Genomic DNA, 26,469 nt, shown 5'->3' on the forward strand with positions numbered 1-26,469 from the left:
CTTTTTTTCTTTAAAAACTCAGCAATAGTATGAGTTGTGGTGTTTCTTTTAAAAGGTTATTTTCAATAATTCTCACGCTCAGGCGTGTTCTGAATATTTTTCTCATATCCATTGAGAGGATATGAGAACCCTCCCCTGGCACCAAGAAACTATCGACAAATTTTAAGTTACTTTCATACCTGAAAACGGGAGAATAACCCTAGCTACCACGGTAAAAAAAAAAATGAAATACCAAGGACAGCAAAAATGAAATCATATATATATATATAAATATATATATATATATATATATATATATATATATATATATATATATATATATATATATATATATACATATATATATATATATATATATATATATATATATATATATATATATATATATATATATATATATATAAATTAGGAAAAATCGGGAATTCAACAGTTGATGGAAAAGGCCACTATATGCAGTTATACAAGTTGTTAGGTGGCAGCGGGCGCCTAAGCTAAAAAAAAAGAAACGTGGGTAAAAAATCAGCAAAAATAAGCTGAAAATATTTGGAGTAAAGTAACTTGGAGAGATTGTTAATGTTTGAATTTTTGTGGACGAAAAGTTTTGCTAAATTTAACTAATTAGTTTTGCTAGAGCTTTGTTTAAATAAACGAAAGAAAAGAAATTGAGAATTTGTTATTTTTTTCGCTATTAACATGTTCTATTGACATCCATTATTGACGGAGGCTATCCACTGCTGATGTCTGTTAGTACGTTCTTGATTATGTGAACTTAATTTAAATTTCATAGTTTTAACAGAGTTGTATTATTCATAATTATGGACCCAGTTAGCGCAACTTTAAAGAGGATTAGAGTATTTCTTAAGGGAGTGTCTCATTCCCCTGACAAGAAGTATGTTTTTACGTCTCAATTTCTGGATTTTTACGTATTTTGTGGTCGCTACGTCCATTGTAGAATGTATAAAAACGTTGTTTTCCCGAATATGGACCTTTCAAATGCCAAAATAATCGAGTCCATTTTTCCCGCTGTTATGTTTGATTCTAGCTTAAAAAACTTCATCGACTCTTAACTATGTAGGCTGTGTTCAAGAGGAAATTCTTTCAAAAAAAGGATTAATAGCAAACGTTTCTGAGACGCAGTAAAATCAGGAATTGACAATCTGGAATAATAAGGAATGACCTAACAACCAAATGATTTCGAATGAAGGCTCAGAGATGGCTAACTGATTCAAAACCATTGAATACAGATATGTTTAACTTCTCAGTAGTTTTTTTAGGGGGGGGGGAGGGATTCGACAGCTACATGGTGGCACACTTACCTCTAAAACTTTCATCCCTGCTTTCTAATTGAATATACCAGAAATCCTATCATGGTTCCTCTCTCTTCTATTCTTTTTTTTTGTTTAAGCTGTCGTTTGTGAAAGGCTAAAAATGAATTGTCAGGTCCTAATTTTAAAAATTTTCAAGGGGCTTCTGATTTTTTTTTACATTAAACCCCATGACCGAAAATCAGCTGGTATCCTCTCTTAGTCTTTAAGTGCATATCTATATTTACAAAAACACCTCCACAAAAATAAGCCCTCTACGAAAGGGATTTCTGTTAAGATTACTTAAGAGTTTATTGTAGATATGTAATGCTAGTTTTTTTTTAGTTTTTTGTTTATAAGTTAATCGAAAATTTCCAATATCTGTTGAGTCCTTGTTAATAAATTTGCTATATGTTATTTACTATTCAGTATTTTTGTCTGATAGGAATTAATGGTCCATTTTACAGATAGAAGTCATTGATCTGAGTCGCTGTTATACACCGTGTTAGTAAGATCAATACTGATTATTGTCATGATTAAAGTCGTATTTTTTGTCTCAGAAGATTTGGGGTGGTTCATGGAAAGTTAAAAACAAATTTTTAAAATTTTGGTGAAAAAGAAGTACAACTGTTAAAATGCCTAAAACTTAGTATTCAAATTGCTGCAAATATTTAAATCCTCAATTTTCATAGTGACCGTAATGGCGTAGACTTAGTAAGGAGCAAATTATCTCCAAATTTATTTTTTTTCATTTTTTGTTCTTTTTAGAGCAAAAGATTGAAGAAAGCTGAGGGAGGGTTATTTCGACTGTAGATTCTAAGGGTCCAGCAGTCCTATCAAGATTCCTCTCTTCTATTCTTTTTTTATTTAAGCAGTCATTTCTGAAAGGCTAAAAATGAATTGTAAGGTCCTAATTTTAAAAATTTTCAAGGGGCTTTTAATTTTTTTTTTTACATCGAACCCATGACCGAAAATCAGCTGGTATCCTCTCTCAGTATTTAAGTGCACATCTATATTTACAAAAACTCCTCCACAAAAATAAGCCCTCTATGAAAGGGATTTCTATTAAGATTACTTAAGAGTTTATTGTAGATATATAAAGCTAATTTTTTTAGTTTTTTGTTTATAAGTTAATCGAAAAATTCCAATATCTGTTGAGTCCTTGTTAATAAATTTGCTATACGTTATTTACTATTCAGTATTTTTGTCTGATAGGAATAAGTGGTCCATTTTACTGATAGAAGTTATTGATCTGAGTCGCTGTCATAGACCGTGTTAATAAAATCAATACTGATTATTGTCATGATTAAAGTCGTATTTTTTGTCTCAGAAGATCTGGGGTAGTTCATGGAAAGTTAAAAAAAAATTTTCAAAACGTTGACGAAAAAGAAGTACAAATGTCAAAATGGTTAAAACCTAGTATTCAAAAGAGGAGAATTGCTGCAAATATTTAAATCTTCAATTTTCATAGTTAGCGCAATGGCGTAGACTCAATAAGGAGCAAAGTATCTCCAATTTTTTTTTTCATTTTTTATTCTTTTTAGAACAAAAGATTGAAGAAAGTTGAGGGATGGTTATTTCGACAGTAGATTCTGAGGGTAAAGTACCATTTTCCAATAGGAAATCCGATTGTATGGCAACCTCCCGCCATTTCAGAACCATTTCTGCCCCCAATCGCCCTTATTGGCCCCAAAGAGCAGTGAATTAGAATTTCAAGATAACCCTGTCATGTTATTACTGACACTAAGTATATTGCCAACAATAGGTGAGAGCAAGGGACAAGCTAAGCTTGGAAATTTCTTAGTATAGGAATTTCTAAGCTTAGCATAACAAATCAGTCAGCACACCATAAAGTGATGAAGATGGAACACCGCTAAGCGTCACGCCAAGCAAGGTGATGACTAACGCGCTACAGCATGACCTTGAGGAGTGGCGCCCTCGTGGAAATTATAGCCTTCTATAATTCACAGCTTCCTAGCTAATAAACGACACATCATTTACACTGAATTCTGATTAATGAATAGTTTTTCTATGTTAATTTGATTGCACTTCCTGGCTGAAGGGCCAAGAAACGGAGATCAGCACCGCCGGTAGGGACTGTAAAGTCTAATGCCGTATCCTATCCTTTTCTATGTTAAATCTGTTTTGGTGGGCTTTTTTGTGATGATTTACCTCTTCCTAGCTAATTTATCCACCGTGGGTTTCCTCCCCATAGTAGCATTATATTTGGAAGCATGAATAAATTACGAGTCGGTGGTAATATGTTTGAGATTGTGTGTACAGAATTTCAACTCTTGTTCCTGAAAGAGCATCGCCAAGTGTGGAAAACCATGTTGTCACCAAGATGGGTCCAGGGTTTCAATAAGGGTCCATTCTACTGGAGGTCCCAGGGACTTCTTGTTGTCCGGTTTTAAGCCAGATTAAGCCCATTAGTAAACATGGTATTCACATGATGGTAAGACAGCTAATCTTATTGATTATGGTATTGTAAACCGAAGACTGACTGGATCTTAATAAGATACTAGGGTATATAAGTGCTTTTATTGATGCTAAAAGTAAAGACCACCATCTAGTAGTGTCTAATGTTGTTAATTTAAAGCTGAAATTTAGGAAAGTGTAACTTCCTTCCGGGAAGATATAACGTTGATGGCCCCAGGTTGAGAAATTGAGGAAAACCTGCCAGGAACAGTTGAATACTAAACTGAAGAGTTTAAAATTTGATAATGTAGAAGATGTACGGAATAATTTTTAGAAAATATTTCGTGAAGTCGCTGATGGTGTCTTAGGGAAGAAAGCTAGGAGCACAGCTAGGAATATTAGTGGAAATGTTTTATGTTCAATAGAAAGGAGGAGGGGAGGGGCTTGTACAAGAATTATCTAGGTGATAGATGATATGAAAATAAGCGGAATGTAAAGAACGCGAATAAACCATTAACCATGAATTAAGGAGGTGTGAAGTGGACACCATGGATAAAATCGCAAAAGAATCTGGAAGATGCAGCCAGGCGGCATAAGAGTAAAATATTGTACTGCCATGTAAATAAATTCAGAGGAAGTAACCAATCTGTACTCACCCCAATTAATGATAGGAACGGGGTCACAATTAATGATAAGGAAAGAGTTAAAGAGAGATCGGCAGAACATTTTGAGAATGTGCTAAAACGAGATAGAGTTACAGGAAAAGATACAGAGGAGAACAAGAAAATTTATGACACTTTAGATGAGATAAAAAAAAAGAGTTTTAAGAGAAGAACAGCGTGGTCAAAGGAAGAGTAGAGGGTGTGCCGACCAAATTTTCACTGTTTGATTAAAAATTGAGAAGTCTCTAAGTCACGAAACACCTTTAGTCCTCAGTTTTATAGATTTTGAACAAGCTTTTGATTCAGCTGATAGAAAATCTTTAGCGAAGATCTTATCCTTGTATGGTATACCAGACAAATGCATTAAAGTGAAATGTGCTATGTACGAGAATAATATCGTTGCGGTTAAGGTAATGAAGTTAGTAGCTAGTTTCGTATTAAATCAGGAGTTGAAGAAGGGTTGCGTTCTATCCCCATTTGAATGGTCCATTTTGATGGAATTTGTTCTAGGGAACACAATAAAGGCAATGGAATAACACAAAATCAAATGGGAAAGCAGAACTCGCCTAGATTTAGATGATGCTGATGATGTAAGCATCCTAGATGAAGGTTTTAGCAAAATGAATAAACTTTTAGAGGTTTTGAGAGTTCAAGGTGCAAGAATAGGTTTGAAATTTAATGTTAAGGAGACTAGGTCGCTAAGACTAGGAATAAGTGAAGGCGAAAAGGTGATCTTTGGTAACAAGAAGATGGATCAAATGGACATCTTCAATTACCTATGTAGTTTGATTAGTAAAGACGGTGGGCGTAGTGGGGATGTTCAAAGTAGAATAGCCAAGACCCAGGGTATTTCTCACGGTTAAAAGAAGTTTGGGAAATGTAGAAAGATAAGTCTGCAAACCAATATTAGAATAATGGAAGCTACAGTGATGACAGTGGTGAAGTACGATTCTGAAGCATGGGCGCTCTAAAAAAGGAGAAAGGTGTTTTTAAAGTTTTCGAAAGAAATTGCCTACAGATTGTTTTGGGTACCACACCGACTGACCATGTCTCAAGCAGCAGGCTGTACGTAAAGTATGGTCCGATACCACTTTCTAGGGCTATTGCGCTCCCTATAATAGGTGGACATGGCTAGGGAACGTTCCGCAGATGAAGGATAAAAGATTGCCAAATATTGTCCTTTTCGGCCAACCGTCTAGGGCCAAATGAAAAGTAGGTCGTCCACGGACGGGGTGGGAGGATTTCGTAAGGAAAAATTTAAGGGAAATAGGAACTCCCTGGGACGATGTAAAGAGGAAGGCGTTGAATAGATTGGGATGGAGGACCGTGTTTAGCTATGTTGGCTTCAGGCGGCTTGATATTACAATGAGTTGTCAGTAGTAGCAGTATCATTTCATTCAAAGCAGTTAAAAAGGCCATAAATATGTCACCGAAGCCTAGATGATACTTGCAACCCAAAGGACAAGGAACAGAAATTAACAGAAAATGAATGCAAGGTGAGTCATAATAACAAAAAGCGAAATAAGATATTGGAAAATCAGGATAAGCGGCATCGGAATAAGTAATTTGATAAATCGTGGAAAGAACGATTTTCAAATAATTAGGTGTACAAACACAAATATCAGGGGTGATAACAGGAATTTTTGGTAAAAATTGAGGAGGAGGAATTAACATGACCAGACATCAAAGCCGTTGTAGTCTGGGAACATATCCACGACCGTATATCGTAAGAGAGGAAGGGCAAATTCCGCAGATTGTTTGGAGGTTTCAAGGGTAATCAAAATTGCCTAATACAAAAGCTATTGAACTAATTCGGACGCTTATAAACTATCCATTGTTTTGCCATTAGGGATAAGGCACTTTGTAATGATGTCGTCTTCTTTGAACGCTTCCCTAAAAACCGGTTATTAGAGAATCTTAAATACAGTAAATACTTTTGGATTCCTTGCGCCACCTTTTACTCATAATAATACACTAAGTCCATTTCATTTGCGAGGTATCATAATATATTGTATCAAATACTGAATTTTTCCTCTTGCCAGACAATTTTGAGTGTTTGGCAAAAAAAAAAAAAAAAAAAAAAAAAAAACAAGTGCTAAGAACTCATATGGCACTTGTGACGAGGCAAGAAGAGTTAAGAGAGGCTTAATGCCGGTCAGGATTTAAAATAAGAGCTCTGAGTCACGATGTCCTTCCAAATATCAAAATTCATTAAGATCCGATCAACCACTCGTAAGTTATAAATACCTCATTTTTTCTAATTTTTTCTCTCCCTTTAGCCCCCCAGATGGTCGAATCTGGGAAAAAGACTTTATTGGGGAAAGCGAATCCAGTACGGTTACGTCAATCACGTATCAAGGACATTTGCTTATTCTATCTACCAAGCTTCATCCCAATTCCTCCATTCCAAGTGTTTTCCAAGATTTCCCCCTCCAACTTCCCCCAATGTCAAAAGATCTGGTCGGGATTTGAAATAAGAGCTCTGAGACATGAATCCCTTCTAAATATCAAATTTCATTAAGATCCGATCACATATTCGTAAGATAAAAATACCCCAATTTTCACGTTTTCCAAGAATTCCGGTTTTCCCCTCCAACTCCCCCCAATGTCACAGGATCTGGTCGGAATTTTAAATTAGAGCTTTAAAGCACAAGATCCTTCTAAATATCAAATTTCATTAAGACCTGGTCACCCCTTTCGTAAGTTACAAATACCTCATTTTTCCAAATTACCCCCCACCCAACTCCACCAAAGAGAGCAGATCCGGTCCAGTTATGTCAGTCACGTATCTCAGACAGGTTTTTATTCTTCCTAACCAGTTTAATCATGATCTCTCCGCTTTAAGTATTTTCTAAGACTTACGGTCCCTCCCATCTGACCCCCCACCAATGACGCTGGATCCGGTGAGATTTAAAATAAGAGATCTGAGTTATGAGGTCCTTCTAAATATGAAGTTTCATGAAGATCTGATCACTCCTTCGTAAGTTAAAAATACGTCATTTTTTCTAATTTTTCAGAATTACCCCCCCCCCCCAATAGAGCGGATCCGTTCCAATTATGCCAATCACGTATCTAAGACTTCTGCTTGTTTTTCCCACCAAGTTTCATCCCGATCCCTCCAATCTAAGCGTTTTCCATGATTTTTGGTTCCCCCCCCCCCAAACTCCCCCATTGCCACCAGATCCGGTCAGGATTTAAAATAAGAGCTTTGAGACACGATATCCTTTGAAATATCAAATTTCATTGAGATCCGATCACCCGTTCAGAAGTTAAAAATATCTCATTTTTTCTAATTTTTCAGAATTAACCCCCCCCAACTACCCCAAAGAGAGCGGATCCGTTCTGGTTATGTCAATCATGTATCTAGGACTTGCGCTTATTTTTCCCACCAAGTTTCATCCCGAATCCACTCTAAGTGTTTTCCAATATTTTAGGTTTCCCCCTCACAACCCCCCCCAATGTCACCAGATCCGGTCGGGATTTAAAATAACAGCTCTGAAAAACGATGTCCTTCCAAACATCAAATTTCAACAAGATCTGATCAACCGTTCGTAAGTTAAAAATACTTCCTCTTTTCTATTTTTTTCCGAATTAACGGCCCCCCCACTCGGCCCAAGATGGTCAAATCGGGAAAACGACTATTTCTAATTTGATATGGTCCGGTCCCTGATACGCCTGCTAAATTTCGTCGTCCTAGCTTACCTGGAAGTGCGTAAAGCAGCAAAACCGGGACCGACAGAATTTGCGATTGCTATATGTCACTTGGTTAATACCAAGTGCCATAAAAAAAAGACGTTCTTGGTTATTCAATAAGTTATAACCACATTTTTAGTATTCCTAATTCCTCAATATTGCAGAACAAGAAAGGCAAAGCAGAACTATTTCAATTAGACAAAAAGAGAATAATACTTCCCGTGCTTCATTCAATTTTGCATCTTTTTTCGTGTGAAACTTGAAAAATAGTTAGAGACGAGCGAAACCGAGGAGTGAGGTAGGAGAAAACATCATCCAGTAAGGCTAAATTTTGACAGGGTCTATGGTAAAAACGGAAGGATATATTCGAAATCAGATCTGAAAGAGGTTTTCCACAGTACTAATGCTCCTCCAAAAAGAATTTTTGCCCCCCTGGGGGAAACCCTGGACATTTCCATGTTTTCAATGTTCTTAAAAGTAGCTAGCTAATAAGTTTCAGTTATAGCACAAACACTTCCTAAAAAACAAACAAGACTGTTATTCTTATAATTTCATAACCATATTTATTGAAAACTAAATAGTAGTAGCTAGGTACAGGGCTTCATATAAATAGTAAACACATCACAACAAATAAATTTATATAAATATCCTTCATATAGACAACAGTTTTTTTGTTATTTTTGTAGCAAAACCTTCAAATTTTGAATCCAACGAAAATAATAAATAAGGTAGAGATTGCTCTTAAATTTTAAAAAAATGACTTTTTGTAACACTTTTCTTTATATTTTTGGCATAAAATAAAATTCCGAAGAATTCTTTGAAGATGACGATTCTTTGACTTCAAACTTATATTCCCAGCACGTAAATCAAAAGAAGTTGGTATGTGCTAAATAGTCTATGCTTTGCTCATGTGGCGTTGTAGTTGTGAGAAATATGTTTGCCTTGAAATCTCTTCACGAATTGTCAAGCTATTTACAATTATTTGCCATTCCTTCCTATATTTTACATTCTATGGCCTTGGCTACTTTTGTACTGCGTTCTCTCTTTTTTTGGGAGGGGAGGGGCGGTTGAGAATCCAAATTCTTCAAATGAATGTCTATATGAGTCCCAATGGTGACCAGTTTGAATGTTTCATATATATATAAAAAAAAAGCTCTCTTGCACTATCAAGAGTAAGGCAAGCAGTTGTTGCAAGCTTATGATGGAGGATATAAACCGTTAAAGTTTTTTTTGTCTAATTTAATTCCTAAGTAAAAAAAATTTTGGACTGCTATGGCCACTCTACAGTAAACTGACGAAAAAATAAGCCGATTCTCAAAAGTGACCGCTCAGCCACTAATCGATATCAAAACGTTCGTTCCGACATACAAAATAAACTATATTTCTCTCCAGACCTCAATTTCTTCTATTCCGCCACAGGCACCTAGAGCATCCAGAAAGAGCCACAAGCCATCCCGCTATTGTTCTACTCTTCCAAGATTGAGCATAAAATCAATAGTAGTAAAGCCAAAGAACTCGGACGGGTTATTATCAATTCTGTAATACCTTTTTAGCAACTTAAATGGCTTACATTCATGGTGAATAAATATTCAAGAAAAAATTTACAGCAAAACAATATTGTCCTCCAAGTCTGTTTAAACAAATTTCACAACTCAGTGACTGGCTGGTTTGCTTTGGCTAACGTGAAAACAGACAAATTAGAAAAGAGGGGCTTGCAATAGGGTATATTTACATATTCAGGAGACTCTGAATTATAAAGCACTGGATTTGGGCACTGGTTTGTTGTTTGTTGATCTGAATCCGAAGAGAGCCAAGTTACTGAGCTATCAGACCTGCCAATTCCACGATGGTTTGGCGAATCCTCAGACTGTCCGATGTCGATACATATTCCGCTTTCTGAAAAAGAAGAAAAAACTCGTATGTTGTTGATCTTAGCATATTTTTTAAGTCGCTGCAAAAGCTTATAATCAGTGTCTTTTCGACTTCTTTTCCGTCAATTAAACCGCAACAGTTTTGCATCTACATCTTCTTAAAGTATTATTGATTTATCCTTTTTGTTATTTGATACAAATATTTCCCAATGGTGAAAAAAAAAATCATCTGCACAACAACCCTAAGATGTGAAGCTAGTGTGAGGTCTTCAGAAAAGCAACAAAAATACTATACTGGTACGTAAACATTTAAATAAATCTATGTCCATACAAAACGAATTTAATAGCAAATTAAATTAAGAGTATATTAGTGATGTATTTGCAAAGGACTAACTAGAGAGCTAGCTTCTCTGGCTGTGGCCAGAATTTTTTTTTGTCATCTTCCTCAGCTCCTGTGTCCTACCTCGGGAGTTCTGGCTTTCAGCCCTCGCAAGACGTAATATTCTATTTTTAAAGGAAAACTTATGAAAGTTTTGAGCAGTTGAACTGTTTAGCTTGAATAGTGTAGCGTTTCAATTGTCGATCTAGTCTGAGGACGCACACAAAGCCACCTGATTTCGTTTATATGGAAGAAAAGCTAAAGAACGGGGACATTGTCAGCTTTTTGTCATCTCCCTTCGCTTGCTCCGCAGGCACGGCACCCGGGCATTACACCCTAACAAGTAGCCTGTACTTTTCTCAGGCCGGACTCATGACTTCAGCCTCTCGCAAGACATCATTCCAACCTAAGTTTTCTAGATTTGTTTCTTTCAGTGATTTTTGTAATGACCCAACCAGCTTCATGGGTACTAGTCACATTCCTCTGCTCCAATTCTCTTGGAAAATTTATTTTAAGGATCTTATAAGTTCATTCAAGGGGTAGTCGTAGCAACATTCTCGTGATGTCCCTGGAGAATTGCGGGTATAAACAAAAGGCTACTACCGCTAATTTCAGTTACCTTCCAGGCAATAGCCGTTCTGCCCCATGTCTGACCCTGAGGCAGGGTATTATATGATATACAGCAAAGATTGGATGGATAGAAGCCAGTATTGGTTGGTTGCTGAAACCCCACTCAAATGGGAAGGGGGGGGGGGGCTAATCCACCGGGAAATTTGAAGCCGCAACCACCAATTACAGGTGGCATAAAGATATTCTCTTGCTAATACCGGTTGTGAGGCTCAAGTGCCGCTTGCTTCGTTTGGCGGTTGTTGAGTGAATCCTACCTCTCTTTTGGCGGGCAAATGTTGTCTGCCAAAGCCGGTCTGAAGCCTGTGGGTGGGCTCTCCAGAGTTTCTAAATTGGTAATTTTCAAAATTACTAAAGATTGTCCTTTTCAGACAACCGTCTACGACGAAATGAAAAGCCGGTCGTCCTCGCTTGGGGTGGGAAGATGTCGTAAGTAAAGATTTAATGGAAACGGAAACTTCCTGGGAGGGTATAAAGAGGGATGCTTTGAATAGATTAAGATTGAGGAAGAGCATGCGTAGCTGTATTGGCTTCAGGCGGCCTGGTGCTATTGTGAGCTGTTAGTTGTAGTAGTATTTCAACACGCTGGAAGGGATACCAATAGAAAAATGGGTACTAGTGCTATGTTTTGTTTTGTTTTTTGTGGAAACAGGGAGGAGGGTATGGAGGCAATGAGCCCTTGCGGCCTCAGCCTCGACTTTAATGCCATGAGTCTGCCTATAATAAGACTGCTAATATTAAGTCCATTTGAGCTGTTTATCATCTTTTAAAAACAAAAATTATTGTTCTAAATGTGCTACAATAATTTAGCTTAAAAAATTTACTTTAAGCACATACTAAATGTCTCAAAGTCTGGATACATACGAATTTTAAAAAATTACTGAAACTCTTAAAAAAAACGGAATTTTAATATCAGTAGATACATCAAAAGAATCAGCTTATTATGCTGATTCCAAATATATAAGATTCACCAAGTTTAGTGTTACCCATCAAAAGTTACGACCCTGACAAGAATTGCCTTATTTTTTAAATAGTGGGAAGACGCCCCCTGAAATTCAAGCAATCTTAAGGAAAATCACGCCATCATATTTAACGTAACAGAGAACCCTACTGCAGAAGTTCCAAGCTCCTATATACAAACATTTTAAATAAAATATCAAAATTTGTATATATCCAGACTTTGTGGATATCCTGTAGTTTTATTTTATACATTTAGAATTATCCACAATACAAGCTTAATTTCGAGGCTCATAACTTGAAAAGTTGGCAACAGCGTGTTTTTCTATGACGTTAGCTAATATGTTTCATAGTATGATTTCAAATGAAACGAGTAAGACATTTTACTAATTATACCATTTTACAAGATAATTATAAAAAAATTAAAAATAGAGTTTATTTTCTAATTCGCTAAACGCAAGATAATAGGAAAAAAAACTACATACTCCCTCTTTTTTCAATTTTGGCATAAAACACAAAATACATATTACATATACGCCTAACACAGATATCTTCATATCTTCTTCTTTTTTGGTTATCTGGAGACGTTAAAGCAAAACCTTTTTTCCTTTGCAGGTAGAAAATCCTCATAGTAATTATTTTGAAAAACCAACAGGTGAATTTAGTGAGATAGCCCCTGAAGGCAAGAAAACCCGCCAAATAGATTTACACCACCGATCAAACTTGTTTATCAACAACTACGGTTGTTTCCCCATTCAGGCAATCAGAGAAATAGAGAGCTAAGGTCTCAAGTGTCCTGTCACCTTGACAACGTGACAAACGTGTATAGAAAAGAGAGTACAAGTTTTTCATGTATTTTTCAGCGGCTGATACATGGAAATAAAATTTTCTAGCGTATTGTGTAATTGTTGCCCATTTCTAGTTGTTTGTAAGACGTTCAACTTCAAGCCGTGGGATTTGACTGAAATTTTACTTAAAAAGATTTCTTTAAAAAGAATAAATAATTATTATCATCATTTCAATAACCTTATCTTGGATACCTTTATTGTATTTAAGCCCATTTCACGAACAAAACCAACTCTAAGTTTTGTTCTAATACATACTCTCTGTGATCTCAAATCAAAAGCATTTCCTGCAGCTTAAGATTAATTTCTGAGAAATGGACTTGTACCTGCCATATCTTTTGGGCAAGTAACAACAATTAATGTTTTTGAACGAAGCTAAATCGGAAAGAGGATGTCCAGCGATTCATCGACGTCAAAAATCGAGGCCACATCAGCAAGTACTACTATACCACATTCAGCAAAGATTCGCTTTTGTAGGCCGTACATTTCGATTTTGTACATGTAAACAAAATCTCTAATGATGTTTGACAGCTTCAAACTCTAATTCACTTTTCAATTTCGTTTTCATCGAAGAAAAAAAAACAATTGGGGTCTAAACTATAAGCGCAATTTTTTCTCCCTTCATAGCGCTTTCTTCTTTAAATCCCATTTCCACTAAAGCACAATTTTTTCAAACCTTATGGCGTATCAACTTAAAAAAAAAAATATATGAGAATTTAAGCCATAAGTCTGAAATAAGACCCTATACGTATCAGGCTCCTCAACAAAATCTTAAATTTAAAGAAATTGAAGAAATTGGGAATTCATCTAATACCATGTAATTAGGTAGCTTTTTAAACAACGGTATTTTTCATGAAAGACAAGGGTGCATCCAGGATTCTTATTGGACGTGAGGGGACTAATTTGTTTATATGTATTTTTGTTACGTTTTTACGAGTATAAAAAATTTGGGGAGGAGGGGGGACTTTGAACCCCGCAACCCCCCCCCCCCCCCCTGGATACGGCCTTGATGGAAGATGATGGTTTATTTAACTGAAAAATTAATAGTGGTTGTACAGATTACCGGACGTAAAAATTTTGTATGACCTAGATTTGGCCATTGAAACTATAATTTTGTTCTAGCTACAATTGTAAAATTGGTCACTGACGATACAATTTAAGAATGTTGCAGACTATTGTAGACTCTTTTTTCACGGATAATGCCGAAAGGGTGAAAAACACTGTCAATTTTCTGGAAAGCTATGCTATTCCCCGGGAAGTAATTTGACAACGGTGGACAAAATGAAGCAAACGGAGAGGGTTGCAATTCTAATAAAATTAAAAAGGAAACCCTAGAAGTCATAAATATTTTACTGCAGCTACTGCGTTTACACCCTGTATAGCTGACTTCGGCCGAAAATTAAACAAAAATGACAAATGATTTGCAAGCGGGGAAGAGCTGACTTTGTGGCTAGCATGGAGACTATTCACCTACTACACCCATAAGGTAGTATGTCGCGTCACATTTTCCGCTTGCATTGAAATATTATCATCGTCAACGCTGCGCTATCAAACAACGTCTTCAAGTGCATGTTTTTATCAAAAAAAAAGTGTGCAAGCAGTTGGGCAAATCTCGTGAAAAATTTGGCTTGTTCCTCGTACGAAGAGCAGAAACAGGACCAACTTGAATGTGTCACTAATCGATAAAAAAGCTGTTCCTAAATTTACATCTATATCTCTCATCATAGGAGCTATTTCACTATAAATTAGCCATTTCTTAATTATATACTAATACTTTTTTCTATTTTTTTTATATATTTTTTGTTGTTGAAAAATTTGCAAGCAAATGATTCCAACTATTCTATTCTATAGCGTAGAAAAAAAAAGAATACTAACCACCCGAGCAATTTGAATGATTGGCGCCCAGAGTTGGCGATGTAACACCACCAGATGATCCACTAGATGAAGTTACAGATATTATGGAATGAGGTCGCTTTGATTGAATTCTTGTCATGTCTCCAAGGTTTCCAAGAGATGGCCTTTGACGCGCAACTGAAAAATAATAACAATGAAAGCATAACTAAAAAAATGAAAATAAAATAAAACTACTAAAAATAAACAAAATGTGAAAACTAATAATTATGGAAGACTAGATAATTAATGTCTAAATGTACATTTCAACTTTTGACTGACAGTGTGCAGGGTTCCTTCCTCCTTCCAGGCTCACTTTGATTTTTTTTGAGGGCATAGAATATGTCTGAAACTCAAGTTCTTCAGGCAGCGAAGAATTTCCAAGTTTTTCCAATTCTGTTAAAAATCAAATTAACACTCATAATAATAACAATTTGAGGGGGACAGCCTCAAATTGTGTTTAAACTTCATTAAAAAAATAATAATATTGAAATATGATAAATAACCTGTTATCGTTTTAAAGAGTAACTAGGTATATTCCAGTTGATTAATTTCATCATTTTTTTAGAATAGTCAATTACTTTCTGTTAAAAAACAGTTGCAACACTTTAGGTGTCTCTGAAATGCCAAAAAAAAAGTTATGGGAAATGGATTTATATCATAATGGGTAATTGATCATTCTTGGGTAAAAGACGCAGCAAAAATGACTTAATCCAGAATCAGGATTTTGGAAACCCTTGGCCTTTTTTTTTGTTTTATATAGGGCCTAGCAAAATGTCAATGCAATATAATAATAAATCAAAGAATAAATAAACCATAGATAAAGCAAAAATGTTAAGAAATGGTGAAATAAAAAGAGCAAAAATAAACCATCGAAATCTTAGAATAAACACTGTCATTGATTAAGAAAAAATCACAAACAGGAAAGGAAAAAAGACACACGGCAGTGTTTTTTTCATGCAAGTAAAAAATGACTAACGATGTTTGTACCAGTTCATGGTATGGGATTATGGGTCATGTACCTTTTATCTGAAGAACCATTACCATTTTGGAGAATGGTAAGCATAACTGCTTTTGGCCCAGCCTCTTTGACTGAAGAAAACAAAAGTAATCATGTAGGCAGCGCTTCTTCGTAAGAATCCTGTTCTAAAAGACGATTGGAACTACAACACATAGAAGTAAATTATGATTTACTTTTTTAGCGTTCGTCAGGTGAGTCAGATGTAAAAAACGCAATCTCGCGCGCCATTTCTCTTTTTCTGGTACTAGGAAGAAGGGGTCGAGGTCTTTCTCGCCGAACCACTCCTACCCATTTGTATGAACATAAAATACCTGGTCTAGTCTATGAATTAACGACGCTTCTTGACTACAAATAACGTTGCATCAGCGCTGTGGTAGCTAGGACCGAACTCAAAGCCCTATATTGAGATCAATCCAATGTGCCACCACAGGTAAAAGAAACTGCTTGTTATATTACAAACACAATATAGATGTGATGTCTTTTTTTATTCCATTTTTTATCATGTTCTCTATTGTATAATCCGTCTTTTAATTGTGGTATCCTTTTTTTCTTATTCCCTTTTTTCTCGTTTTCTCTATTGCATAATCCGTCTTTATGCACTTATTATGAATTGTTTGACGGGTTAGAAATAAATACTTAAATAAATAAATATATTACAAATAAACAAAATGTATTACATTAGATATTTAAATAAAATGAGGACATAAAGTTAATCTGCTTTATGATACAAAAGAAATTTTCAAATAATAAGTCAACATTTTTGCTTTGTTAATAAAAAATATTTTGCTTTTGGAGTTGACTTATGAAATATCTTTTGAGGTTTTTTTAGTCTTTAAATAAGAAATCAGAAACACTGAAACCACGAGAACTATCAATTGATGTCTTACTTTTAGTAAGTTGGCGTGCATCGATTGATCGATCGCTAATTTGGTCCTCAGATGGTCGAATAGCTAAGCATGGCTTGTTTCCAATTCCCATTTCTGCCATCTCAGCCATTCTGAGTTCTGAAAGGTACAAAGCGCATTAAATTGTTTAAATCCATACTTAAGAAACGTCGAAAAACATAAATTATACTTAAGACAAAAAATGAAGAAAAATTTGGTAAAAACAGGATATTTGAAAGGGGACGCAGTTCCAAGGCTCCGTAACTCCCACCCCTCCTGCATAGGGGACTCCAGCCGAGCAAAAAACATAACTGCCTTAAAAGCTTTGAAATCATACATTACTATCCCGATTATTTTATCTATAGCTGTCAAAACAATCAATTTTTTCAAGTTAATAGAGGTCGCATTCCACTTATTGTATTTATAAAGACTCAATTTCCACGACTGAATCATTACTTATCTTTTATCAGATATTTCTTTAGTCTAATTTTGCTAACTTTCCAGATAAATCGGTATTTCCCTTAGTCGTTCAAAATCATAAGAAAAAACCTTTTTCCATACCTTTTAGAACATTTTATGGATCTTAGGTTGAAGTTACGAGGTGGCGTAGAAAATTATAATAAATATTGTATTTGCAACACATACACAAATCTGATAATGGTGCCAACCAATGCAGCATCTAAGCCAACGTAGGAAACGTTCCTTGACTTCAGATGACCGTAAAATCAAAACTACACAGGCAGTAAAAATATACATACCTCTATTTCGAATGGCTTGTTTCCACAATAATCGTGCAATTTCATCTACCCATGAATCTCGGGTTTCCGTAGAAGTTGCTTGAAGTTGGTACGTATTCTGAGGACTTCGTTTGCGGAACCAAATTTCAAAGCGGTTCGGAGATTCTTCGGGTCGTGCAGTAAAACCAATATCTGACGTTTTTAAACTGTTCTTATATACATAGTTGTCTAGATTCTGAAAAACAAATCATTAGACACAATAAGTTCCATAGAAAAAATGAAACAAAAATCATGTCTTTTACAACTTCACTATTACTACTAGTGCTGTTACAAACAACTCACAGCAGCACCAAACCACCTGATGCCAACACAGCTCTGCACATTCCTCCTCCATCCCAGTATATTCAAAATTTTCTCTTTACAACCTCCCAAGCAGTTCAGATTTCCTTCAAATCCTTTCTTACGACTTCTTTCCACTCCATTCGGGGTGACCTGCTTTTTATTTTGCCCTAGATGGTTGACCGAAAAGGACAATATTTGATATTCCAGTAATAAAATCTGTATTCCTTTCTTTTGCAGATACTCGTACACAGTCGAACTTGTAACAAGGCTGTGGGTAAAGCCACCCCGAGAAATTCTTGGGACTGGGGTTTAAACCTACCTTTACCAAGACCAATCTCTCGAGTGTTGACCCTTGGAGTGAAAAACTGCATTAGGTTGGGAAAAGATTAACTGTTTATTTTCTTTTGTGATATTTATATTCTTATCATTTAAATTTGTACGATATCTAATTATTATTTTACCTTTTTTTATTTCTCTTTTTCGGCTCTTCTGAGATTGGTATAAATATCAGGTTAATTTCGAGCGGATGCGTAGCCTCAACAATTGATTTCTCAATAACATCTAGTGGTTGTTGCGTCTTTCTATTTGCTTTAAATAAACCGTTAAGTAAAACCTCTTATTGCTCGAAGATGGCAATAAATTGGACATATCCTCCGAACACCAGAACACCAATCTCCGAACACTAGACTTCCTAAAATGTTCCTCAATGGCGAGCGGAAGACACTCGCCACCGAGGAAGAGCAAAAAACGTGCTCCGTAGGGCGTGCGACCGAAATAAAAGAGTCCTCCAGACGAGTCTCATCCCAGAGTGGGAGGACATATACGCAGCAACTCATTTGGGGAGGATTGGAGCAACTTACTGACGCCCTGTTTGCCTCTGGAGGCGCTAGAGGAACTAAGATCTAAGGAAAGCTTAAATAAAACGATTGTTGTAGTTGTGAAAAAAAGCACAGCCAAGAAACTCACAAAGCCATGTGCGCTGTTAGCCCCAGGTGACTTTGTACTGCGATGAGCTGTTAGTAGTCGTTTTATATCATCCAAATCTGACGAAACAAATAAATTGTACGCTTTATTAAAGGACACTCACAAAAAAAAATAATTTTCTACTTGTTTTCACTTTTCCTACGCAAGAAAAAACATATCAGATCTTTAAACCAACCATTTTTAACATTAATTTAAAGAGGAAGATTATATCAAATAATGAATTGAATTTCCTAAGAGACAAAATGGCTGCCAATGTTTTCATCAAATTACAAGCTTTATAGTCTGGTCGTTTTTATTAGAAGGATGAAAGTCACTTTTCATTTATTATAAAATACGAGATACAGCATTAGTCTTCAGGAGAAGGGTATATATTGGCCCTTGTACAAAAAAAGGTGAAATATTTTGGAAATTTAAAGGCAAAATGTTAAAACGTCATTTGATTGCATTCTTTCACTAAGTTTTATTCGGCAAAATGCTTTTTCTTGATGATTTAATATGACTTAAAAGACTGCATGTTATGATGAGTCGTTTTAGAACTTTTGCCAAAAAATGCCGCGTACAAATGCACAAGATTACCACGAAATGCTCCTTACCAAAACAAATAAGCATGATTATAACTGAAGTCTAGATTTTTCTTCGCCTTTGTTAATTTATTGATCTTGATTTTGTATAAGATGTTCAATTGTGGAGACAAAATATTCCTTAATTTAGGCTCATAAACCCTAATTTATGACTTGATTCTCGTCAAATCCAAAGAATCGTCGTCTTAAACTCAAGTGAGACTTAAACTTCAAATTTTCACATTCAATGTCCCTATGTATTCATGCTTTTCCCTGCTCATTCGGGAAATCAACATACTCAACGAACAAATGTTGAATTTTGCTGATTTCATGTAAGTATACCTGAAAATTTTCTCTTTGCATTGGGTCGATAATACTGCTGTTGATGATTTCAAACCTCTGTAAAAAAATACTATGGTGAAAAAAAAGGCATGGTTTTCATTAGATTTGAAAAATGAGTGTCCCAAACTCCTAAAATGCTAAAATTTCGAGATTTCAGATTTTATATCCCAACGTCTGCTACCTTTCTATTTGATCACAGTAAAATATGCAGTTTTCGATAAATAACTAGTATTTTATGATCTGAATCTGAAAATAATTCCATTTCTTACTTTGCAAATGACCAATACTATCTCTATAGTCGTGTCAAGCTTATCAGCCAAGTCGATTGTAGGCAATATTTTTCCAATCTTCGCAGGAATTCTTGAGGTGTCAAAAATCGGATTAGGTGCAAATCTTGGACCCTGTGATGACCACACTTTACATTGAACACCTTTTTCTTTTTAAGCCAAAAAGGCCTAAACAATTTTTTTTTCTGTGTAACACCTATATCTAATCCTACTGTTTGCTTATTCCTGATCTTTAGAGCTATAGAAATATAAAGAAATATGAGGATCAACAAAAGTAGAATTTGAACAAAGGAAAAACAAGTTGAAATGAGTATAAATTCAACTGAAACCAAAATACGGATAAAAATTTTACCTTGCGTTCTGGATCTCTTTTGGCTTTGCTAAATAGAATCAGATCTTCAAACAGAAAAACATGTCGAATCTTTTTCGTCTTTCCTTGGTAGACCGTGAATTCACCTTGACGTAATAAGCGACCTTGCTCTTTTAAGTTGACCTTCAAAAACATAGACATAATTAGTTTGCTACTCGGGAACCAGGAAATTTTCTAGTTTTAAAACGTAATTTAAAATACTTTAAATAAAACTTACATACAAACCTAATTACAGTTTATTTAGGGTAACAGCACAGCTTCGGAACAAAAAAAAATAGACTTCAAGTTAAAATACCAATATTTCTCTTGAAAATGTCAAGTATAAGGGAGTGTCGTATTAAGATATTGTTTTTTAATTTTAAAATTTACATGCTTTACTAAATTTTGACTGTCGAAGGGCTGAAATAAATAATGTTCTATCTTTGACACATTGAAGGAACTATTGGTTTGCATTACTTTTTTGTCAATGCGAAATATTTATTTAACGCAAGAAGGAAGAAATCTGCCGAAAGAACTCACTAAGGGTTATCTCAATCGTCTCAAATCACAATGGATACTTTTCATAGGTGTTAGCATAAAGCAAGGCCGTCCAGTGGGGTAGGGAGTTTGAACCCATCCCCCCGAAATGCTTGCCCGACTCGCAAAAACATAACAAAAATGAATATATTCAAATTTTTGATCCATTTTTAAAAGTTTTTTTTTGTATTCCCCCCTCAAAAAAAACGAAAATATTCTGGATACGGCTCTGGCATACAGTGACACTGGTAGTTTTATTTTCTTGAATAATCTTCATTTCAAACTAAACAAGTTTAAGACATAGAAGAAAGAAATATCAGTTTTCATTAAAAGTAATACAGTAATTGATTTCTAAATATGATTTTAATGATTAATTTAATAGGATGCATTGTTAGTAAATTAAATTGGTATTGAACCATTACATTTAGTGGGTTATTTTGATTGAGGTGTGTTAAGGAAGGAGTTGAATGTTAAGTTTGTGGTAGCAGAGTACATGATGTTGATGTTGTGTTTTGTTTTTTTTAAACCCCTTCTGAGGTTTAGTCCAGAGGTTAACAAGACTAAGTCATTGTGCTGACAGAGCCTAGTTCAAACTAGAGACGGAACATTTTATTTCTCATTACGCTCAGTCGCCAGCAGAATTTGTAACTCAAGCACGTTAATATTTATCAATGACTGCTATAAGATTAAGACCTAAAGACCTAAGAGCGAATCAAAAAATCACTCAAGATTTAATGAAGAAAAGAAGAAGGAAAAGAAACTTACATCACATTCTCGAATAGAGTCCATAGCGAGGAGGTCATTGCCATGTCTTAGCTGAAATCTAACCATTCTTTCAGCTGAGATCAGATCATGAACTTCATGCATTTTAACACATTCCAACTTCGAGTCCTTATGAAGTGCTTCTGAAGAGAGTTTTATTAGCTGAGCCAAAAGTAAGGCATATTTTCCCATTCTTTGTACTGGTTTGAGCAAATAGCTTCCAAGGTCCATTTTGTCACCCAATTCCAGCTGTTTTTTCTAAAAATTAAACAGCAATTTAAAGAATTTCTTTTTACCAAAAAAAAAAGAATCATAGGTTGCTAAAAACACCCTCAAATGCTCAAAAGTGTTCCCGAATAGAAAGCTTTTAAGAAATGTTCTGCCTCCTGATATTCGTAGAGGGTCTAAAATAGCGAAACAAACTCCGGGCTTCGACCGCTTCAAAGTGTGCTCTGGGCTTCGACCGTTATTAACTGCCAGTTGTTTGAATGAGCAAGATACCCAAAGTGGAAAAAAAAAATAATTTTGAAACAAAAGCTCCCTTCCCTTGTTATTTATACGAGTGAAGATAGTACGTGACGCATTTTTGAAAAAAAAAATATTGTAAATATCTTGAGAACCAGTAAAGATAAGGAAAACGGATAGGACAGAGCTAAATAATTTGAGGGGGTAGGCTCTTTTGTAAGTAGGGTAAAGTTTTACAAAAGAAATGATACATTGCAAATATTGGTTTACAACTACCGATTTATCAAACAGTTCGTGGTAACGAACTGTAGTAAGGAGCGGCCCGGCTCAATAGTAACCGAAACTCTAAAAAACGGAATTTTTATAATAATAGCTACATCAAAAGAATCGCATTTTAATATTGATTTTAAATATATAATTTTCATTAAGTTTAGACTTACCCATCAAAAGTTACGAGCCTGAGAAGATCTGCCTTATTTTAGAAAATAAGAAACACCCCTTAAAAGTCTTGGAATATTAACGAAAATCACACCATCAGATTCAGCGTATCAGAGAACCCTTCTGTAGAAGTTTCAAGCTCCTATTTACAAAAATGTGGCATTTTGTATTTTTTGCCACAAGGTAATCGTATCGACCCAGTTGTCCAAGAATGTATTTTTTGCCACAAGGTAATCGTATCGACCCAGTTGTCCAAGAATGTCGTGAGAGGGCTCATTCTAACTGATCTTAAAATTTCTAGTGCGCTTTTGAAGTGACCAAAAAAATTGGAGGGCACCTAGGCCCCCTCCCACACTCATCTTTTTCCCACAGTCATCGGATCAAAATTCCGAGATAGCCATTTTATTCAACATGGTCTAAAAACGTAGTAACTATTTCTATGGGGACGACTTACTCCCCCACAGTCCCCGTGGGAGGGCTGCAAGTTACAAACTTTGACCAGTTTTTCCATATAGTAATGGTTATTAGGAAGTGTACATACGCTTTCAGGGGGATTTTTATGATTGGGGGAGGGGTTGAGGGTACGGGGTTACGCGGGGGGAACTTTCCATGGAGGAATTTGACAAGGGAAAAAAAATTCCATGAAGGGGGCCCAAGATTTTTTAGCATTTTTTTTTTAAAGAACAATGAAAAATAGAATATGAAAAAGTTTTTTCAACTGAAAGGGGCACTGTTAAAACTTAAAGTGAACAGAAATTATTATGCATATGAGGAGTTCACCTCCTTCTAATACCTTGCTCTTTATTCTAAAGTAATTTTATTAATTTCAACTATTTATTCTACGGCCTTTGTGATTCAGCCGTCATTCTTAAGGAATTGGGACAAAATTTCAGCTTTAATGTAAAGAGCGAGGTATTGACGAGTGGATGAATCCCCTCATATACGTAATAAAAACATACGAATATAGAAGTTCGTTACGTAAGTTAATTTGTAAGTTACATATATTTTTACTAATAAAAACGTTCGTAAAAAATTAAAAGTTCTAGTTGCCTTTTTAAATAGCCAAAAAATTGGAGGGTAACTAGGCCTACTCCCCGCTCCTTTTTTCCCAAAATCGTCCGATTAAAACTATGAGGAAGCCATTTAGCCAAAAAAATAAATTAATATGCAAATTACGTTTTAATTATTCATGTGCGGACAGCCAAAATCAAAACATGCATTAATTCAAAAAGTTCAGAAATTAAATAAAAAAACAAGATTTTTTAACTGAAACTAAAGAGCGATATTAAAACTTAAAACGAACAGAAATTACTCCGTATATGAAAGGGACTGTTCCCTCCTCAACGCCCCGCTCTTTACGGTAAAGTTTTTTACTGTTTTAAAAAGTAGAGTTGAGAGAAAGAGTCAGTTTTAAGAGTTCAAGTTTTAATATCGCTCCTTACTTTCAGTTAAAAAAACTTGTTTTTCTTATTTAATCCTCTTTAAAGCTTTATAAGAAGCCAAAGCCCTACCATGTGGTTTAAGGAAATAATTCTTGTGGTTTAAGAACTTACTGATAAACCTTCTTATTTGGTTATTTGGTTTAGTTTTACTACCAATAAAGTTTAATCTCGTTTCTCGAATTTTCTCTCAACCATAGAGCCAGCTAACTCGCACCATCGGATTTAATTAGTCCTCAAACAGGACACAAACACCAATGGAATTTAGAAGTTATTAATCCTAGGACACCCTCAAATCCCATAGTTTATTCATTGATTAAACTTTTAGCAAATATTCAACACAGTAGCCTCTTGCCATTTCGATTGCCCGAGGCCTGGTCCGAATCCTCCAAAGAGCCAAAAACAGAAAAAATCATGTCATTCAAATATCAGTAGAGAACCACAAATGGCAATGAAAGGCCATCAAAGGCATGCAATTTACTTGACAATTTGGTAAACTTCTACTTTAGTTACTTTTGGCTATCTTGGAAAGGGGTCAGGTTAGGAAAATGAAACTTTCAGGGGTGGTTTTACAGGCTAAAGTATGCCCCAGGAAGGTATTTTGATATACCTTTCTCCACTCCTTCTCCCTCTAGAGGGTCCTCAAATTTATCTACACGACAGGTCTATATCTATTGAAATTCTGACAAAACTACATTTTATTTTAATTTTAAGTTATCAGTTTCTTTTCTTTGGCTTAAGTTCTGAAAATGCAATTCCTTTTATTTGAGTAGAATTTTAAACCATATGAATTTTTTTGTCTTCAAAATTTAGGAAATGTATTTGCATATCTTTAAAACCTCATAAATTGGGACTGAGCAAAGTTGTGAAGCTGAAAACATTTTGTTTGTACCTCATTTAGGCAGAAGATCTATTTCTCAAGGTTTCAAACAGTTCATGGTAACAAACTCTAAAAAACGAAATTTTGATACCAATAGTTACATCAAAAGAATCACATGCTGATTTTAAATATATGTTTCATCAAGTTTAGTCTTACTCATCAAAAGTTACGAGCCTGAGAAAATTTACCTTATTTTAGAAAATAGGGGAAAATACCCCTTAAAATTCATTTAATCTTAACGAAAATCACACACCATCAGATTGAACGTATCAGACAACCCTACAGTAGAAGTTTCAAGCTCATATCTACAAAAATGAGGAAGTTTTTTTTTTTTTGCCACAGGACAAATCACTGATGCGTGTTTATTTGTTTGTTTGTTTGTTTTTTGTTGTTGTTTTTTCAGGGATGATCGTATCGATCCAGTGGTCCTAGAATGTTGCAAGAGGGCTCATTCTAACGAAAATTAGAAGTTCTAGTGCCCTTTTTAAGAGACTAAAAAAATTTGAGGGCACCTAGGCCCCCACCCACGCTTATTTTTTTCCCAAAGTCACCGGATCAAAATTCTGAGATGGCCATTTTGTTCAGCATAGTTGAAAAACGTAATAACTATGTCTTTGGGGACGACTTACTCCCCCACAGTCCCCATGGGAGGGGCTGCAAGTTACAAACTTTGACCAGTGTTTACATATAGTAATGGTTATTGGGAAGTGTACAGACGCTGTCAGGGGGATTTTTTGGTCGGGGGGGTGGACCTTCCATGGAGGAATTTGTCATGGGGGAAGAGAATTTCCATGAAGGGGGCGCAGAATTTTTTTAGCATTTTTTTTTTAAACAATGAGAAAATAAATATGAAAGTTTTTTCAACTGAAAATAAGGAGCAGCATTAAAACTTAAAACGAACAGAAATTATTACGCATATGGAAAATTCCCCTCCTAATAACTCGCTCTTTAAGCTAGAGTAGTTTTATTAATTTCAACTATTTATTCTACAGCCTTTGTGATTCAGGGGGCTATTCTTAAGAAATTGGGACCAAATTTAAGCTTTAGCGTAAAGGGCGAACCCTCTCATATATGTAATAAAACATACGAATATAGAAGTTCGTAACGTAAGTTAATTAATTTAGTTTTTTACTGTTTTAAAAAGTAGAGTTGAGAGAAAGAGTCAAACTTTGGCGTAAAGAGCGGGGCGTTGAGGAAAGAACAGCCCCTTTCATATACGGAGTGATTTCTGTTCGCTTTAAGTTTTAATGTCGCTCCTTACTTTCAGTTAAAAACACTTGTTTTTTTTATCTAATCACTTTTATAAGACACATATTTTTTAAGGTAATCAAAGATCAGGACCCTCTAGAGGGAGGAATGAGGGTAGGTACTTCAAAATACCTTCCTGGGACATACTTCAGCCTGTAGACCCATCACTGAAAGTTTCATTTTCCTAACCCCTAACTAAACCCCTAACCCCTAACCTAACCCCTTTTCAAGAAACCCAAAAGTAGCTTAAGCAGAATTTTACCAATACATTGAATGAAAAGTACTCCGAAATTCTGAAAATCCAACGATTCAGATGGGACACTGAGACACCTCTGGGTACGTCTCTGGCTTACATTACTACCTTGTCATTCGATACAGACGTTTTGGCGCTTCACACAAGGTTTCATATGTTCCTTGCCATAAGTTCATAATTCCGGACAGTTAATTGACAACGCTAACATGCGATAAAAAAAAATTGTAGATTTACTAGAAGCTAATGCCTCAAGATTCATACATGGGTTCTTTTGTAAATTAAACTTAAAGATTTT

General features: G+C 35.4%; 1 protein-coding gene across 1 annotated transcript in view; it reads right to left on the reverse strand.

Annotated features, from left to right (window-relative positions):
* Window positions 1-8,614: 8,614 nt before the first annotated feature.
* Window positions 8,615-26,469, reverse strand: part of LOC136038761 (uncharacterized) — a 264,699-nt gene continuing 246,844 nt past the window's right edge. Inside the window, exons 19-24 of the mRNA XM_065722136.1 lie at window positions 21,455-21,709; window positions 20,156-20,296; window positions 17,310-17,523; window positions 16,555-16,671; window positions 14,632-14,787; window positions 8,615-9,973 (exon numbers count right to left, since the gene is read on the reverse strand). Of these exons, the coding sequence (XP_065578208.1) occupies window positions 9,723-9,973; window positions 14,632-14,787; window positions 16,555-16,671; window positions 17,310-17,523; window positions 20,156-20,296; window positions 21,455-21,709 (1,134 nt within the window). The 3' untranslated portion in view covers window positions 8,615-9,722. The remainder of the gene's footprint in view (window positions 9,974-14,631; window positions 14,788-16,554; window positions 16,672-17,309; window positions 17,524-20,155; window positions 20,297-21,454; window positions 21,710-26,469) is intronic.

This window comes from Artemia franciscana, chromosome 18, assembly GCF_032884065.1.
Source record: "Artemia franciscana chromosome 18, ASM3288406v1, whole genome shotgun sequence".
NCBI lineage: Eukaryota > Metazoa > Arthropoda > Branchiopoda > Anostraca > Artemiidae > Artemia > Artemia franciscana.